This window comes from Triturus cristatus, chromosome 3_1 (assembly GCF_964204655.1).
Source record: "Triturus cristatus chromosome 3_1, aTriCri1.1, whole genome shotgun sequence".
In the NCBI taxonomy this organism is placed as follows: Eukaryota; Metazoa; Chordata; class Amphibia; order Caudata; family Salamandridae; genus Triturus; species Triturus cristatus.
Genome location: NC_140583.1, coordinates 311,964,325 through 311,984,256, shown reverse-complemented (window position 1 = coordinate 311,984,256; position 19,932 = coordinate 311,964,325). Strand labels below are relative to the sequence as shown.

General features: G+C 43.3%; 1 protein-coding gene across 1 annotated transcript in view; it reads left to right on the top strand.

The window, feature by feature from the left end:
- The window catches only part of OAZ2 (ornithine decarboxylase antizyme 2), a 114,669-nt gene that overhangs the window by 74,405 nt on the left and 20,332 nt on the right, over positions 1-19,932 (top strand). The window contains 1 exon segment of the mRNA XM_085646139.1: positions 13,643-13,818. Within this exon segment, the coding sequence (XP_085502265.1) occupies positions 13,643-13,818 (176 nt within the window).

The following is a 19,932-nucleotide window of genomic DNA, read 5'->3' as shown; positions in this document are numbered from 1 at the left end:
GTTTTCTGCTAAATACTTGAATACTGTATGCAGGTCAGAATGCTGGCTAAATTTACCTTTGGGAATAAGTTGACGGTTAAATTAGCCCTCCTATTCTGGATGCGGCCAAGGCAAGATTTAATGTCCAACCCCAAAATTGGAGGGATATCCATATGATTATGGCACTTGGACAAAGTGGTAGAATGCCCTGTTCCATAATATGTTAATCAGAATCCAGGCACCAAAAAGTTCCCTCAGCAGGATTCCTGGCAATTCTACACAAAATAGAATGTTGAGAGAGGACCTGGCCCAGCCAGACCCCTCTGCACCATTTGTGAAGAAGCAGACAAAAGAAACAGGAAGTGTGATAGCCTCCCACCTCCGCCCCTTTTCTCAGCTCCTCGTACATAGGTGGAGTTTGTGTAAGGGAGGTGAGGACACTGGAGCATGACTGAGAAGGTTTTGTTTTGCTTAGCCATGTGGTGCCTGGGGGAGAGGCGTAACCACCTCTAATAGTAAGTAACATGGCGATGGGAGGATGCAATGAAGTTTCAGGTCTGTAAAATTAATAGATAAAGCAAGGAGAGAAACTGCTTCTTGCCTTGAATGTGTATATTAATATGAGGTTCATATGGTGGGATACAATGGGTAGAATATTTGGTCAACCGTAATAGCATGTAGTTAGTCTGTGCTTTGTAGTTATTGTGAGGGCTCTCGATATACTTAATGGGTCAGCTCTCAGTGGGGTTGCATGCTTGTCATAATCACAGAGGGAAATTTGACATGATCAACAGAAAAGTCCCAAGGAAACATTGCTCTCCAGCATCATACAGGGTACTTGCCATCCCAGTACCTACCTCCTACGTTTTCTGGCTGATACCAAATGGCATAGAACCTATGACCGACCATCTCTAGTTCTATTTTCATCAGTGAGCCACTTATTTTGCTATAGGGTGCTAACAAGCCATGTTAGCTGCTGCGGTCTGCTCCCATCATACAACCAAGCAATAGTGGATCTCCCTACCTGCTCCTAACAGTGAGTAGTTTTGCGTAGTATTTGTCAGGCCCTCTGCAATGGTATGCACATGGAGCAAATGGCCCTATGTTAGACAACTGATTTCTGCCTCCTCATGCCCATGGATTACACCTTCCTTAGAGCACACATAGGATTAACGCAATCTTCAGGATGGTTCTAGAAGCAGTTTTAAAAAATTGTTTGTTATTGAAGAAGTAATTTACTTTTTGAATGCAGCTCTTTCAAGGGGTAGGCAGTTCTAAAGATGGTTAGAAACTGGTTGGTGTTGGTAATGGTCTTGCACTCTGTGTACTTCATCTTTGATGCCCAGCTTTGCGCAGATTTCTAATATTTGTATGCCTCTACTCTGTTCATCTAATTTCAGTTTGGTTTTACATCCAGCTTATTTTCCAGAACATTAATTATCACATTTCTTGAGCAATTGGGCATATTCCTGTTTTCTGAGGTTGAAGGGATCTCCTGCCTGCACTGCTTTCCTTGAGGTGATGCATCCAGGGAGATGCCCTCTCCCATTCCACTTGAATTGCAGTGTTTTTCTCCTTGTAAAACTCTTCCAGTGCAGAGGGTTCTGCATCAACTTGAGTGGTGTCTACCTTATGGACTTAGAGGGGCATAGTGATGAGTGGTTCGGAATGGAAGGACTCAGCCTAGTTAATTGCCTTCTTTCCCCTGATGTTTGGTATGACCGATCTGTGTACTTTCCTTTCTGAACACCCCTGTTTTTGAAGTGGTGGGAGAACAGTCTGAGCCTTTTGTTGGTGTGGATCGGGTTTCTGACCTTCTCTCTCTGCTTTCTTTGACTGGTCTTGAACTAGCTCTTTAATTGGCAAAGATTGGAAACCCCTCCAACGTTTCTAGAGCAGCTCTGTACTCCTATCTGTCATTGGATGACTCTGTTTCTTGTGTTTTATTTTTTTGTTTTTTGTTTGAAGTTACTTCCTTTTACACTTTCATTGCTGGGGATCAGGTGCCAATGTTCCACATTAGTTTAGAGGTTAACTTGGTGATCATCCCACCCGTGCCCTGGTGAGTTTCACACTCACCATTAAATAGTGGGAAATTAATGCACAGTGAGGATTCTCCACCACCCTATTAAAAGGTCCTTCAAGTTTTGTGGAATTTGTCAGGATGTTATACTTAGCCTGTGCATTGCTTCCCTGGTTGGTTTATACAGCGGCATTGCTGGCAGTGAACTGTTATATCATTGCTGTGTGTTGCAGACTGTGCTATTCTCCAAGGAGGCATTTGGTGCCACTTTTTTCAGAGATTTGCTGTTGTCATCCTCTTTCAGCAGAATTTCTTATAGTCCTACTACATTTACCTTTCGCATCTTCAATCAGAAGTTTAATTGGTTTCTCTCAGCAAAACAAAAGTATGGGCATGGTTCAAGTCTTCCAACCTTCCTAAATCAGAAGCTGCAACTTGTCATTATTTTCTTGTATAACTGCTGCACTTCTCCAGTGTTATTGTGTTGCAAGTAAAAACAAAATTCTCAATTCTGGTTTCCCCCCCAACATTGGATCTTTCACACATGTTCACATGCTTTAATATTCCCGGTCGTCTGGCCGGGATCCCTCACTTGTTATACCATCAAATAATATTGAAATGTTATTTGAGGGTATGGTGTCCTGTCCATACCCTCAAATAACTTTGAAAGCAGCCATAATCAGAATGCATTCCATTCACCTCGTGTGACCCCCGCACCCCCAACTCTGGCCCATCAGGTGAATTGAACTTCCAACTCCCCACAAAGACTGAGGTACTTTGATTTTGTGCTGTAGTCCAGCTTACAGTAAGGGGGGGGGGGTCTACGCGCTCTACTGTTCTCTCCTATGAAGTTTGTGCTTTGGACTCTGGTGTACACCTTTTCCATGGGAATCGTCTCACCTCCACGAACAGGGAGGTAAGCAGTTAGTTTCTTCCCCTTCTTTGTTTTTGGCTGGCTGAGCTTGTGCAATCATCCAGTTGGCTAACATCCCTTCTAAGGAAAGAGCCCTGTTTAAACCATGTAAAATGTTTGTGGACAAAAAGACTTATCACAATTACTTCTACAAGAGATGCCTGCTGTGCTAACATTGAGCTGGCCATGGTGGTAGAAGCTGTGAGGTCTACTCTGTTTAGTCGCAAGACTCTCAAAAATCGAATTCTTAACGAGATGGCTCCTGGTGCAGAATCAACAAAGAGTGCGTCCATAGTTAAGGCCAAAAAGCCCAAGTTGAACCTAGTTGCAGTCCCTGCCAGACTCCCCTAGTTATCGGAGCCTACTTCATGCTTCTGATGTGGGTGGGAAGCTCACATCAAAGGTATCAAAACCTAAGATGTTTCCTACTTCACTGGCATCTCCTCGGGCCTTATCTTCAAAAGAACTTCTCATCCCTTGTTTGCACTGTTGATGAAGGCAGTGTTGAAGTCAAGTAAGCCCTCCTTGCCAAAAAGATATGCTAAAGGTGCAGAAGGCTTGACGACTTGACTGTCTTTGATAGGAGGCAAATTGGCTAGGTTGATGACAATACTCTCATTGTCAACAGGTCGTCAACAAAAAGCACATGGTCAGGTGTCATGGTGGCGTCTAATTTATGGATCACTACATCGTCCAAACCCTGTATAATGACCACCCCTTCCTTAGTGCCACCGTCTATTAAAATCTCTGATCCCTCTATCAACAGTACAACTGATGGCATCCTCGTCCACTATTTCAAAGTCCCGAGTGAGTTTCTGGGATGTGGCTCAGTTTGGCTGATCATCTTTATGTTTTATAGAACACAGTTAGGTTTTCAGAATTCCCTGGCACTAAGAACTGTCGGTGTTCCAACCCAAAACAGAAAACCGGTTGTACTGCAACCATCCCACAACCCATTGAGCAATAGTCATTTCTGTTTTAACATCCTGATCCTTACCCACAACAGATTTAAATCGCTGAGCTATCAAATGTCGGCGAACCAGTGTTCAGAGTATGTTAGGTGATCAATCAAGTCCTTAGCTCCATCGTAGAGACTCATCCCTAGATAATATATACTGCTTTCATTGCTTCCTTGACTGAGCTTCTCAAAAATGCCACTTGTCGGTTGCTTCTGTGGAGAAAATCTTTCCTGGTCCCGACTTTCAGTCAGAGCCATTCCACTGCTTTATCACTTAAGTGAAGTAGGCTCACTTTGTATGGAATCCTCTGCAACAGGAATGACCTCAGTAGCCAAACTGGACAAATTACAAGCCTATTGAATATGCACCAACTTGCTCCCTCAGTTAGGTCAAAACAGATTATGTTTTGGCTGCAGCACGGCTCACATCTCCAATCCTTCATCGCCATGTCAGGACCTGCTAGACAAAGAATACAATGGGCAACAGAATGGGTGCATTTGCATCTGTGGCAGTGAATCTCTAAAGCCAGTGCCGTTCTGTCATGATAGATTAGCCTATATTAAAAAACGGACGGTAAAGCAAGTCAATGCTATTTATCAAGGAGAACTGATATTTTCTGTGCTGATTGATTAATTAAAAAAAAAAAAATGTTTTAGATTCTTTTAAAAACTGCATCAGGCAAGTGGCCACGGGTGCCGTAATGCACCACTGTGCATGGTTAAAGTTCACTTCTTTTGACCAAATGTGCAATCCAAAGTATTGGAAATACCTTTTGATGGCAAGCAGCTTTTCAGGCTGCACGCGGACAAGGCTTTGTAGGCCATAAACACAGACCATGTCATGGCACATTCTTAGGACTCACTTCAGCAAAGACAGTTATCATATAAGAATCCAATCCTTTTGCCAACGATGGCACTCAAACTCTGAACGTTTTCACTCCTATAGGAATTGTGGTTTATGTAACTAGCCAGCATCTTTCTTTCAATTTGGCTGTCGGATACAGGCAGCCAGACTCTCCCACCAAAGAGTGAGAAGATAATCGTATTTGGTGAAAATCTGAATCCTCAAATACCTTTCCAGTATGCCTCACTTGCATCAAATAAGAGATCACTGGGTTCTGAATATTTTCCAGCCTAGACATTCCATAGATTTCACATCCTGGTCACCTTTGACACCTCCAAGGACAGCGTGCTATTTATATATGGGGGCACTGCTGTTGGAAGTAATGTTTCTACAGGAAACTGCTCCCGAAATTATGCCCAAATCACAACACAATCCGGGTTTTTATTTAAAGCTGTTCATGGTGAAGAAAGTGTCAGGAAGTGGGAACCCATTCTAAATCTAGGGGCGCTCAACAAAATCCTAAATAAACGGTCCTTCAACCTACTGTCCCTAAACATTGTCCTGCAGTAGATAAACAAGCGATTTTCTGCTGTTACTTGACCTAGAGGACGCTTAATTTCACATCCCTGTACATTCCAACTGCAAGAAATTAGCTTATATAGTTAATGGGGTAAGTACCCACTTCATGTAATAACAAACCTTTTCAGGGTGAACCACTAAAGTCCATATATACTGAACTCCACTCTATGGTAGCTAAAGGCACGTAGCAGACTGTCTCAACTTAAAGGCAATTTGTAAAGCAGTAATAAAGTTGAAATGCAAAACAATAAAAGGCCTAAAACAAATGGACTAATTTAATAAACCGACTAAAATGATTAAAATCCAATGAAGTGAACCGGAGATATGAATTTTTTAAGTTGAAATAACGTCAGGATGCCTAACGTGTAGAACTGTCCTAGGCACAATTTGATGCTGACCGCAATGGAGCGCAGGTTAGATTAACAAGATTTGTCTTTGTCAAAGCCAACATTTTCTGACTTTAGTCCTTGACGCACCAACCCACCACAGGAGTACACTTCTAGAGCCCACCCAGGACCTTAGGGGAGGCACTTGGAGAGTTCATCCAGGTCTGGTTGTCACCGATCAGCTGGGCAGTTACAGGAAAGGCCTCTTGGAGCTTGTTGTATTCCTGTAGCTGGAACAGGAGGTCAGCTTTATGACCCTTGTAGCTCACTTACTTGTCAAGGGTACAAGAGAGCGGGTCCAGTTTTCTAGACTCTTCTCGTGTCTCAGACAGCAGGTTGAGCCCTCTTCTGATTTTCCACAGATCCAGGAGTGTTCTGACGTTGGTGCTTGGAGGGGCCACTTTTATGCCTGGGACACGATAGTGGCTGGGAATGACCCCTTGGGACACCCTAACCAATGGTGTAAAGGTATCCGGGGCGAACTCTACCCACTTTGAACATATTCAAAATGACCGAAGTCTTGAGCCATACTATACTTGGGCTCTGGGGGTATATAGGGTGTGTACTATGGTAATCCTAATGTCCTCCCACAGCAAATATGAAAATCCAGTTTTAGACAGTCCCTGTACCCCCATCAACCTCGGAGACCGAAGTCTGGTAAAATCAAAGCTGAGCTTTCAGCAACCAGACAGATCCACACAAAGTGTTTTGGCGTTCTGTTTCCCTTTGAAGTGTTCCCCCAGTGTCTTATGTAAAACCCATTCAAACCTGCCAAGTGCTATGACACTCAAGGAGGATTCGACCTTCTCGGAGGATGCTCACAGCCCCAGTTGTGGGGCAGTTCTCTCGCCACTGGGGTTGATGCCATGCTCACTAGAAGGGCAAAATGGGAGAGGCATGCCCAGGCGCAAGCTATATCTGTCTGTGATGGTGATGCCCCTTTGAAGTGCCCCAGTGGTCTGGGCACAACCCTCAGGCCTGTCAAGGGGAGGACAGCACTTCCCCCACACCCAGGGCTCATTGTCCCTATCCTAGAAGCAGTTCACACCTCACCACAGGGAAGCCATCAATTTCTCAGGTCAGTTCAGTACTTGCAGAAAGGCCTCCAGAGGCTTTAGACAGGTAAAAGGTAACTATTCTAAAGTACCTTTTCTGTAATAGTTAGACACAATTGGACTTTACTATTAAATAGTGTTTATTTTTTTTTATTTACTTTTAAAGTCATTGACCACTCACAAATTCTACTCATAAAACAGTAGTTCTGAATTACAAACCACTCCTGTCCCAGGTGCGCGGAAAGCTGAGCAAATGGGGTCTCTTTGTCTTCTCCTGGCTTGGGAGAGTGGCGGCGATTAAAATGAGTATATTGCCTAAAATTCTATAGATTTTCCAAACTCTCCCCATAGAGCCTCCCCCGGAGTTCTTAAACAACTGCAGAAAGATCTGTTTGTTCGTGTGGGCCAATAAGAAGCCTCGAATAAGTAGTGAACTGAGCTATAGGCCACCTAGGGAGGGGGGGGGACTGAGTCCCAGACCTGACTTGTTACTTCAGGCTACTCAGCTGCATGTGGTGTTGGAATGGTTGCGCAGTGAGTCGGAGAAACATTGGCTCTTCATGGATCGTGCGCTCGAGGGACGGGCCTTCTGGGCAATCCCCTTTTTACATAATGCACAACGTCCAGAAGGCATACATAACTCTCCAATGCTGTGCAGGACTCGGCGAGCATGGGATTCGACAACGGCCAAGTATGAGTTAACTTCCTTCCCGTCCCCCCTCTCACTGCGATAGTCTGGAACAAGGAATTCTCCCTCGGTCTAGACCAGAAGCAGTTCCGCCACTGGGATGCTCAGGGTTGTCAGTCCATTGGACATATGTTCGATGCAGAGGGCCCCCTGACATTTGAAGACCCCGATCTACGTTTGCTCTGCCCAAGCCCGAAAGATACCGTTTTCACCAAGTGCAACAGTGGGTGCCGCACCCTCAGGTGCGACCTGGGGCTCAGACTGTTCACACCGTATGAAAAGTGGCTTCACACAAAGACCACAAATGCACACGATATCACTGAACTTTACCACATGCTGCGGCCTCCGGAACAGGAGACCTCTACGCCTGTGCAGCGGAGGTGGGAGTCTGAATTGGGCCGAACATTGTTGCAGAAAGAATGGGGGGACCTTTATCACGCACGCCACACAGCACGGAACGTCTCGAGCATAGTCTGCGCCCAAAATAGTTACCTACTGGTACCTTACTCCACCAAGAATGCACAAATAAAGCCATAGCCGCCCATCACACTGCTGGAGACAATGCTGAGCAGAGGGCACTTTGACTGGCTTACTCTGGGGTTGTACACGACTCTGCATATTGGGAACAAGTTTGATCAGACATTGATAATCATTTCAACACACAAATCGAATGCTTCCCAGCATACATTGTCCTAGGCCTACCCAACAAGCTCACTTTCCCTCTTAAATCCCGTAGAGGCAGGCAAATGGAACTTCAGAACATACTATCCCACTGGGGCACAGATAGGATCCCCACACATCAAGGCTGGCTAGGTAGATTATGGACTGTGTTAGGCATGGAGGACATTACGCTTACTCTACAGGGTGACAGAACCTCGTTTGCAGACTATTGGTGCCCATTCTTCTCTATTCTTAGTATGGAAATGAGGGAACTTACTTGCCCCAAGTACCTGCGCCTGCTGCAGCTCTTAGAAACCACACAACCCCATTCCACTCGCTGCTACGGATACTGAGGCGGAGAAGCCACGAACGGTTGGCTATGCCCCCCCAGCTTAGGCCGGAGCATATGAAGGATTGGAGGGGAGGAAGCGGTGACCTATCCTAGAATAGGACCCAAGAGGACTTTCCTTTATCCTTTTTCCTTTTTCTTTTGATTCTTTTCCACCTGTCGGGGGGTGGGGGGGATGGGAGGGAGGGAGTTGGGACTCCTATCAACTTTATTTTTTAATTTTTGTCAAAGGCCAGGCACCGTCTTACTGCTAATGTTGATTCCTACCAATGGCAATGTTTGACTACGATAACTTCAATAACGAGCATTGGCATAGCCAATAGGTCTCGCCTTTGGGACCTTATAAGTGTTTAGCCATACAACGGTTGATGTTGTTGCACCAAGGATATTTTGCTGTATAACTAAATACTTACAAGGTCCCAAAAGCGAGACCTATTGGCCATGCCAATGCTTGGTAGGGTCCTACTGTGGATCTTGTCCATTTCAAACGGTGCAAGAACAGCATATCGGACATGAGGGAGATCTGTAGACCTTCACACCCTCTACCCTGGACAGTGGGCACCACTTCCTTTGAGTGCTACAGGAATGGAAGTGGCCTGGAATAAAGCCCATTATATAAAAGGTTGTTGGTTGGAGACCAGTCTGGAAGACAAGCTCCTCCAAAAGAATTACAAATAGAGGTTAGCACTGAATAATGAAGGAAGTAGTCAAAGATTCTAATTACTGTCCGCGTTTTCCATAGGGAAATATGGGCTGCACCCATCGTCTATCTGCAGATTACAGACTTGTCTCACGTTTCTTCCATTTCTAGTATCCACACTTTTGACAGAAAATGCGAGACAAATAGCGGACAGAGTTATGCAAGAGGATCACTACAGAGTGCCTGGAATCCCTCTGCACTGAATATACCACTTGTTTTTCTGGATTGCAAAGTGACTAAGGAAACTGACTGTCCCACTTGTCTGGTCCGATGACAGAGATCGCCTTTCAGTGGTCGAAATGTGGCAAATCAGAACTGTCGAAATAACCTAGTGTTTCTCAAACCAATCTTCCTACCTGAAACCAACCAGACATTATGCGTTCGTACAATTGTGAGTTTGACTTAGAATACATAGGAAAACCTATACATTTCAGACTAGCTATGTAGTCTCGTAAAGCTTAGGCGGAATGAGGCAAAAAGTACCGTGCAGAGGTGGCTAGGTGGACAAACTAAGTAGCATGGAATTGCAATGCAGATTGAACTTGAATGTGGTTCTGCCTGCTGAGTGTTCAAAAGAGTGGGTTCCTCCACTTCAAACCCCTGGAATAGTGTTTTCCCACCCCTACTCATTATACATGAAAGAAAGCTAGACACTTAAATGCAAGAGCTACACATTTTCAAATTTGATCACAAAGACAAACTTGAATTATTCCGACACTTTATTATGGTATGTGACCAGCAGCAATCGCATTCTGGTATAGTAACAGAATTTAGTAACCAATATATCACCTGAAGCAAAATTGGGTCCTAAATTTCGTTTGCAAAAATACTGCCTCATTAGTTAATTATAAAATCCACACCCTGGGACAATTAAACAATATTTACAAGACCAAATTTATGTCAGACTATTTTTTTCTCGCAATAGTCTCACATTTCAGTGTATGCGACAGCCGGGCTGCTGAGCTGGTGCAGGGCTCGTCTGCCACTTGGACCCTTGCATCACCTACTCCAAAGGACATCACCAAGGAAGGATGGCTAGGTTGGAAATTCTGCTTTAATTACCTCCCGGCCTGGGAATGGCGCCCTCAGTGCAGGCAGGGTGCAGGGCCGGCAACAGGCTCCATTAAAAGTCTCCATAGTGTGAAAATATCATTAGGCACCCACACTTTGCTGGTGTACCGGCGAGCGCCTGCAGCCTTTCTGTGGTGGCAAGGAGGATGGCAGAGCCGAGATGCCTCGTGGGCTCTGTCCATACTTGCCCACAGGCCGCAATACATTGCCACCTTCATCCAGCAGCTGAGAGGTCAACAATCTGCCTAAAATGAGGATGGGACGGCAGAAGCGTGAACGCATTGTCTTTCGTCCTGCCTAGGGCGGGCAGGGGACATTTTCCGTGCCGCTCCAGAGAAAGATTGTTTAGGTCGCCACGAAATGGGGTTGATTTCCATTCGCAGATGCATCACTGCGGTCGTGGGATGCTAGAAAGCCGGCAATAAATATATGAAGTGAGTGAGAGGGGGAGTAAATGAAGAAGGGGAGCGTGCCAAGTTTAAAGGGAGAACTATGAATGAGGGAGGAAAGAAGTGAGGAAAGACTGATGAAGAAACAAGAGGAGAAAGGGAGTGGGAAGAAAGAGGGAAGGGGGAAAGGAGGAGCGGATGAAAGATTGCCAAGGGCTCAGACAGCTTTTCATTCACTGGATGTGAAATGTCTGAAATTCTGTTTGGAAAGAACAAATACATTTAAGAAGTTGGATCAACTTTTTGTCTTATGGCAATGCGGAGGAAGTTTCAGCATTATCAAAACGGGTACCGCACCATGGTTTTCAGCATGCATTCCCTTCTGTCACAGGGATGTTGGCACAGTTGGAGTTTGAGCAAATTCCACTACAGGCAAGGCAGCCATGATTTCACTCATTGCTGTTGTGCCAATGGCTGACAACTGCAAAGCGGCAACCTGGTCCTCGACAGTTACATTTAGCAAAGCGTGGTGATTTTAATGTCTAGAGGACTTCAGAAACCGCTGTAGGACAAGTAGTACTAACCAAACTGTTTAAGGTTATACCTGTTACTACTACTTCGTAGTTGATTTATGAATTTACTGTATTAATCGTCATTCATGCATTCAAACCTATTAAAGATCTAATATTGGAAAATAAATGATTACTTACCTGTAACTCCAGTTCTTTAATATTGGCATCTTTCAGACTCGTGCACTCATCCACCTTCCCAGTAAATAGGTTTTTTTTTCCTGCTGAGTTGCATTTGGCTTGCTGTGAAAATCTGAGTAGCTCGGCCTCCAAGGGGTTTTGGGCTCGGAGTTTAATTCCTGATTGGCCAACGTTCATGTAACAATGACGTGAATGGACTACATACAGTCTGTGGCTATTTTCAAGGTTAATTTGAGTGTATAAAAGGTTAATTTGAGTGTATAAACATTACTATGTTAATAGACTACTCAGGATTGCCAGCCTGACCAAGGAGTATATTCAAGCACGTGAATCTGAAAGATTGCAGTGTTCGAGAACTGTTCTAAGAAGTAAATAACCATTTCTCCGTTTCTTTTTTACTCTTTAAGAAATCTGTTCCCTCCCCTCACTGGAGTTTCACCTTCATGGCTCCCTTCTCATGGTCTCTATATGAGCGCGCGTCTTTGGGTCCTTCAGGGTGTCCTGGATAAAAGTCGTGCTGTTTTGCTGCCAACTTATGTTACTCATCTCGCTATTTTAATACTGGATTCATGCTCTTGGAGAGGCAGTCATGCTATGGCAGTGTTTCTCGTGTGCTCTTTCTTGTCCTTCTCCCATTGTGTTTGAACTACAACCATGGCTCCCTAACCGTGGCCATGTTTTATCGACGTATAACCAGTATGAAGGGGGTTTAAGTTATTCTGTTGATGGTTCCTCCCTCTGGCCTCACTTGTGACAAACTCTAGCATTCTCCTTTGGTTTCATGTCTACTCAATCCTGTAGTGTCTCACTGAAACTCATCCTTGTGGTATTCCAATGAGGGACGTTTCTTTTGGTTTTGAGGGGGGACCCTTGTCTGCATGCCAGCTAGTTTACTACGCTTCATAAACCTAAGGTTCTGTAGGACTCGGAATTGGAAGCACTAGTAAGTGCAACTTACTCGTTATCGTGACATTTGCTGTGGTCGACCTTTGCTTTCTCTTGACATACTGTGACAGTGCACCTGGGAGCAATCCGGTTTGGTATGAAGGAGGGCATGGGAGTGTTGGGTACTGATCTTCATTCTGTGACCTACCATCCTGGATTATACAGAAGAGCACTTTTAACAAGAATCCCTTCAGTAAATAAACTGCACTTTCTGTTGCATAGCAAGATTATTTGCATTCGTTTCCACTTTCTGTGGCATAAGCAATTCAGATATGTTAACTTTATTTAATTTTTCTCCCCTGGGTATAGATTGGGAACTTGTAATGGCATCATGCTACCTGTACAGAATACGTGGTTTCTTGCTGCAGAAAGACTGGCTACGAAGCCAGTAAGGCGGCTCTTGGAGGGAAGCCTCTCATATGGCTCATTTTCCAGTCTAATAAATACCCAGCAAGCTGCATCTCGAGGGAATTGTTTCTTTAATGTCAATTTAGTGGAGGTCTGTTTATGCAGCTCTGGCTTTGCAATTTCATATGTATTGCATCAGTACTGTTCTGTCCTGTTAATTAGCTCTTCTCACTTGTGCTCCATGGGGACCAATGGTGCAGAGACAAATGCATTGCTTAACTCAGTACAGTTTGAATGATGTCAGAAATGAGTTAATAGTGGCAGTTCCTGCTTGGGTGTTTGACATTTACTATAATTAACAAATTTCCAAGAATTTAACTGATTTAAGATTTTTTTTTTTTTCTGATACGGCAACAAGGCTCCATAATGTCCATAGTCTTGCAGAACCGGGCACGTGCCCGTTAAACTGTCCCATTACACTATACAGTCTTTTCCTTAACTGGTTTACCATGGCACTAATCTCCTTTTACATATGTTTTAAATTGATGGGTGTCTTTATCAAACTAACCTTCTTCACTTCACTCCTTCAAGGATACCTGGAAGCACTGCCTTGAATTAAAACTCTACCCTCCGTTAATCTGAATTTGCTAACAATGTTTGTTTGGCGTACCTTCCATAGGAAGGAAGTCTTCCTGAAATCATGCTTGGGCTCCTTTTTGTACCTGCTGTAACCCAAATAGTAGCCAACGCTGCCCACCTTACTGAGTGGATGATTCTTTGACATTTAAGCCTTTAAGGTAGCTCAGTGGGATGCTTAATGGTAGCTTGGAATGGAATGGAATGGAATGGAAGGGGCAGGGTCTGGTGGTGGATTGAATAAAAGACTGTGGTGAAGACATCCATTTTTTTTTTTTTCAGCGTATTATATATAAAATATTTGTTCTGTGTAAGGCAACTTGAGTAAAGCAATCGTTTTATTGTCCAGCACTTATGTTAGTCAGTTGTAGTAGTTACAGAGCATGTGCTGCTTTCTGTCATTCTTTAGGACGAGAAGCTCACAGTTACACAGGATCGCCCCGTGCATGATGACAAGCCGCAGCCCATCCACTTCCAGTACAAGGTGACTGATGTGAAGGACTCCTGCTGGGAGGCCGTGCTATCCAATCCGAGCCTTTTTGTGGAAATTCCCGATGGCCTGCTGGCCGAAGGGAGCAAAGAAGGGTAACTATTTCTTTAGATTTACTCATAAATCCTATTCTTTAATTTCCAGTAGTAGGATAAATGACATTGAAACTGGTGCCACAAGTTGGTTTAAAATTCTTTCACATATAATCACATGGGTATCTTGCTATTTTACCTAATTGTGTAGTCCTTTGCTGACAGTATTTGAAATGGGCAATTTGAACTTCTTGTTTTGGAAGGAAATTCCCTTGAATTGCACTTATTATGAGGCACGAGAAATACTCTACTGAGGCAAATTCAGTGTTCATGTTTTATATTCGTGATTGGCAACTTGTAATGCACAGTCAAACTTGCTCTTATTGCAAAATGTGTAGAAATGTACTTACCTAATAAGTGCAAAATTGTACTTTTCCTCACCCAAATTTTTTTTCACAATAAAGTCCTATGTGCAGGCTCTAACTTTTCAACCCAGGGATAGACCTACTATTATACTGTGTGACTTGGCTTGCAGGCCAGGCAAATTAACATTACTGGAACAACTTTCAACCCAAAACCACACTGCATTTAAGGGTTAAGTACAGCTACAAATGTTTACTTTTAATAAAGGTTTCTGAAGACCGATTCGATGCATTTCAAAGGTTTAGGTAGCTATTTTGGTGCATGTTTCTAAAGGCTTGATTCAGCATACACATCGTGTATATAATGGAGAAATTTAGATCTCCTCAACCCCCACCATAGTGCGGTAGCATAACAAAGGCCCAGTGGCGGCTTTAAATGGTGAGGCCTAAAATGACAGCTAAATGAGTCCGTTTTGACTAATAAGAGTCTAGGCCAGACCAATTTGCCTCAAGAACATCTTCACTTGTAATATTCCTGTTTTCTCGGTATACTTTGCGAAGTGTCCTCTTGTAGTGAAAATGTGTTCTCTGCTTGAAACTAGTATCTAATGACACACCTGAAAACCTGGTTCTTCCAATAGGCCTACCTCAGACAAGCCAGTCTACCCCTTGGCAGGTGGCGAAATACCCTCTCGTGATCTGCGTTTCCTATGGATAAATATAACCTGTAACAAGGGGTGGTTCAAAGGCTCGATCCTGTGTCAAGTGGAGGAGCAAAGGAAGGGTGATGTCATTTCCAGTACTCTTGGTCTTTTGGTGAATCCATGTCCATTATGTACAGGCAGGGGGGCGTGGCTTAGTCGGTGTGTGAATCTCGCATGCCCCAACTAAAGAAGTGGGAAAAACAAACTGACTTGGCAGATTTTTTTTTTTTTTTTTTTTTTTTTTAGGGGCGTGGGGGTCAGTCACCAAACAACCCCCATCCTGAAGCTTATGTCCTTGTCCAGAGGGCCTTTCCGTAGCAGGATCTCCATCTGCAGGCGTGACCCCCAATCTTCCCATATCGCACATACAGCCTAAATGTCTAGAAGGTCAAATAGTTGATTTTCTTGAACTTTAATTACCTGGGCATTTTTTTAACACTTTTTTTTTTTTTTTTTCTAACTTCCTTACCGTCTGTGGCTTCCTGCATTATACATTAGCCTAAGGCTTGAACACACCATTCTCATTGACTTATTGGTTACTTTTGAATAAATTTGTGTTATTTCTTTCTTTTTAACTGGCATTATCTCTCTGGCATGCCTTTGCCATTGGCTAAATGCCCTAAATATACCCAATATACTGTCAATACAATTGGTGTTTTCTCACTTTTGTGGGGTTAACTTTGATCTGTTCTAGATTTTTGGTCATTGCTTGAACTCCAGTTTTTATGGTATTTTTGTGTTTTAACTTTTGTCTGTATTTATCCATATTGTTTTCTTAGTGTGACAAATGAAGCTGAATGGGTATATTTCCATATTTCTTTAACCAACATAGCTCTTTTCATGCTTGAATGTCCAATGGGAGTTAGCCATTTATACAATAGTCATCTGAAATCATTTGTACTACTGTAGTTTTTGAAGCTTCATTAGGATTATTTTTAACTCCCCTACCTGTCAGTCTGCACAGCTGTTGACCTAGCATTCATGATTGAGAGTAGTAAGAATCGTCCAAAATAGAGCCCATTATCTAAATTGTTCCAGAATTAAAAATAAATACAGATAGGAAATTCATGGTTTTCTGTCCGTATTTATCTGTAAAAACGGAAAATTGGTAACCTTATAACCTACAGTATGCTATTTTTGTACTTTAAGCAGCAACAAGGACTAACCTGTTCATCGGTAATCTACCTTCTGCTGTGTGTAAGACATATAAAAAGGGAATCTACGCGCTCTAATAAATCGGGCATTCAGCAAGCTTGTGACAGAACTAAAAGCAATTTATTTATTTTTATATACTTGACTATATATTTTGAAACGACTGAAAAGATAAGGAATGTAAAAACCTATTGGTAAAAAATAACTTAAAGATGAATCTGAATACAAATGGGGTACTACAGCTTGTCAAAACGGTACTGTTGACGCTGTTCGGCTAGGACAGTTGGTTTCTAAGCCATACTATCTTTGGCAGACAATAAATCATAAATTTGTTTTTCCAGTTTTCTATCCTCCTCGAATTTCCCACATACAGGGACTAGCTAAAGACTAAAAGATCGCTATTTTTTTCTCTTGTTGAAGCAATGAGTCTCATTACGCGTTGCCAGTGTTAACAGATGCAGGTAATACTGCATCTAAATACAGTCACTGATTTTTGCAATAATCCCCAGATGGGGTACTACCTCCCCATTTCAAGGTTGCAGTAATTAGTGCTGTGATTCCCATACACAAATTCTCCAGATTTTACCTGGCAGAATTTGGTCAGAGGAAGAAGTATCCCATATTAGGGCACCAACATCTGTTGGTTCACCAGGCTTATTATAGCAGCCCCAATTAGAGCTAATTGTTTTTGGCTCAATGTAAAATTATGAAACTGGTCTGCATATCATTCCTAAGGTTTTATTTTATTTTTTTGTTTGCTTATTTTTTTTATGGGGACTTTAATTTTCATACTATGCTGAAGTTTAAATAACTTCACTGAAGTAAAATAAAAAGCCACTGCAGCTGACAATACTTGGGTTGGGGAGGCTGGTGCTTTAACCAAGGCACCGTTGCATGCATAGCAGAGGCTTATGAACAAAAGCTGTATAATTTTAAAAGTACTTTCTGGAACACTGTCAGACAAAGCTTTCCTTCAATGGATGATGTAGTGTCTGGATGCCAGACCGAGGCCTACATTTCAGACCTCCGGGGGAAAATGATGCTCATTAGTTGGCGGATTATATGCGGCCGTAGATAAGTTGTGGGAACTATCTCAGAGTTCCCATTTTCCCTCTAGTGTAGGAATGTGAAGCTGGTTACTTTCCTATGCACCACTTGCTCTTCTGTAAAGACTGCATCATTGTCTTGCTGATGACTATTACACCTTTTCAGCCTGTGGTGCACTTTAGCATCTGCACATAATAGTTAATATGGTATTAACTAGTTGCTGTGTGCTACAGACATCTCTGGTAGTAGCCAGGTACGCTTCCTAAGCAGTGTAGCATAATTCCTCTTATTTTAGTTCTAATGATAGTGTAGGCAGTGTAGACACAGTGCAGTAGAATAGGGGACTATTGGGGATCACAGTAACTGGTTTTCATCCACCCACACCCATGTGTAGTCCTACATCCATCCACCCTCCCCTATACATCCACACCTTCATTTGTCAATTTATTATGCACCCACACTGTCCACACATTGATTCACATATACAGACGCACAATGCTCTAATTCCTAATTACCAGTCTGCCTCCATCTGTCCATACTCATGGGCCACCCATCGTTATTGGAAATCCTCACAGAACCGTAATGTTATGTTATCGCTATTTATAAAGCGCAGCAATTACCCGAAGGTGTCCTGGTGCTGACCACGAACACTCTGAGAAATTAAGATATGAGAACAAGATTAAAGCTTAAAGAGCCAGGTTTTCAATCCTCTCCGAAAAGTGAGGAGGTCCGGGGCCTTTCTCGGATTTAATGGAAGTTCATTCCAGGCCTTAGCAGTGCACACCCTAAAGCTTCTCCCTCCCCAAGAGGATTTTTTAATAGGTGGCACTATCACTAAGTTGGCTCCTCCGGAGTGCAGGGTTCTCCTAGGTATATACCACTGCATTTGCAGTTTTAAGAAGTCTGGCCCTATACCATGAAGTGCCTTGTACTTGCCTTAAAGAGCACCCGTTTCCTAACCGGCAACCAGTGAAGTTTTTTCATTTCCTTAGAAATGGAGGCATATTTGGAAGTACCAGTAATCCGTTTTGCTGCTGCATTTTGCTGCAGTTGCAATTTATTCAAAAACCTTTCCTGTATATTTGAATACAGGCTGTTGCATTAATCAAGTCTGGACATGATGAATGCAGTAACAACAGTCTGCTTGCTATTAGTTGGCAAAAAGAAGAACTTTTTAAAAATAATTCTGATTAAAAAGTTGACTGAAGATGCCACTGCATTGACTTGGTCCCCAAAGTTGAGTCTCTCGTCAATGAAGACTCCCAGGTTCTTCACCTTCCTGACGGGGATTGGAAGAATCCCCATATCTTCTGGCCACCACCTTGGGGTCCAGAAATTAGGATCATTGCCAAATAAGATGACCTTGGTCTTTCCTGTATTCAGTTTCAGGCAATTTTGTGACATCCAGCTCCCAATTGCTGCCATGCAATCGTGACACCGGTCTTCTATTCCTGTTGCCTGACCAGGGTGCAGAACCACCACAATTTGAGTATGGTCTGCGTACGATGTCAGGCTAAAACCAAACTAACTAATCTGGGTAGCCAGAGAGGAAACAAATGTTAAAAACAGTGGGGTTAAGGGAGGACACCTGAGGCACTCCGCATAGCAGCGAAACAGGTTTAGAGTGCAAGTCACCCAGTGCCACAGTTTTGGGATCTGTCTGACAAAGATCTTAAGTAATCCCTCCTCCAGACCTATAGGCTAGTCAGACAGATTTTAGACTGCTATATTTTCCCTCCTAGATGCCTATAACCATGCTTTGGCCGACTGCGCAACCCTACACAAAAATCAAGACTCATTACCTTTTCAGGACATCCAACCACAACAATAGATTTATAAATAAAACTAATCTCCGACAAGTTCCCATCTCTCATACGCCCATGACCACAATCAAAGCATCCCTGAAATGCACATTACTCAGTTGCCAGTCAGCTGTGAAACACGCAGTGGAAACGGCTGATCTTGTTAACCATGGCTTGGGCATTCTTGTGTTCACTAAAACCTGTTTGAATGAAGCCTCCGCTTCAATCCTTGACATTCTAGTTCCCCCTGTCCCCCAGTCATGGCTTCATTAGACTTGATTGTTTAGGCCGTTCTGAGGGCCTGTATATACAGATCCACACTTTCTCTAAAACTGTCTTCTGCTCTCTCACTGCCTTCCTGCGAATACCTAAGAAATCACCACCAATGACCGCTCCAGATGTTCTTTTAACAGGTTTTTACCACACGCCAGGAGATAACCACACGTTCATCGAACAGACCATAAAGATTATCTCCAACAATAAACACAGCCACCAGATTTTTCTTGGTGACTAACACTCAATGGAACAATTCCAATTACACCTGTGAACAATTTCAAATCCTTCTTCCAGGACCTTAACCAAGCATGCAATAGCCCAACCCATATCAAAGGGGCCACCCTTTATTTAATAATTGCAAAAGAGACCATTAAACCAATTGAATCCATTCTTCCTTGAGACTGAAATGACCACCACCACTGCATCACCTTTCTTCTCTCAGTAAAGGCAATCATCTCTAGGCGCCAACCTATGAAAGCCAAACACTGGGTCAAAGATACCCGCATCATTAACCTACTCACCATGTCGGCTCTTAGTAACTGCATCCTGCTCCTGCCCTCCTCTATGCATAACGCTCTTGACCTCACTGAGCACTATTTAAATTCCATGTCCGATCAAGAACACCCTTGCACTTGTACTAAAAAGCATCCTGACTAAATGAACCAACCCCTGGTACAATTTGGCCTTAACGAGGAACGTCCTCACCTCAGACTTGGAGAAAGAGCTGGAAGACATACCCCCTCCTTGTTCAACCTCCGACTCCTACGACAAAGGAGTGCTTACAATAGGCACATCAGGGACTCTAAATCAACTAGACATAGCAAATAATTGACC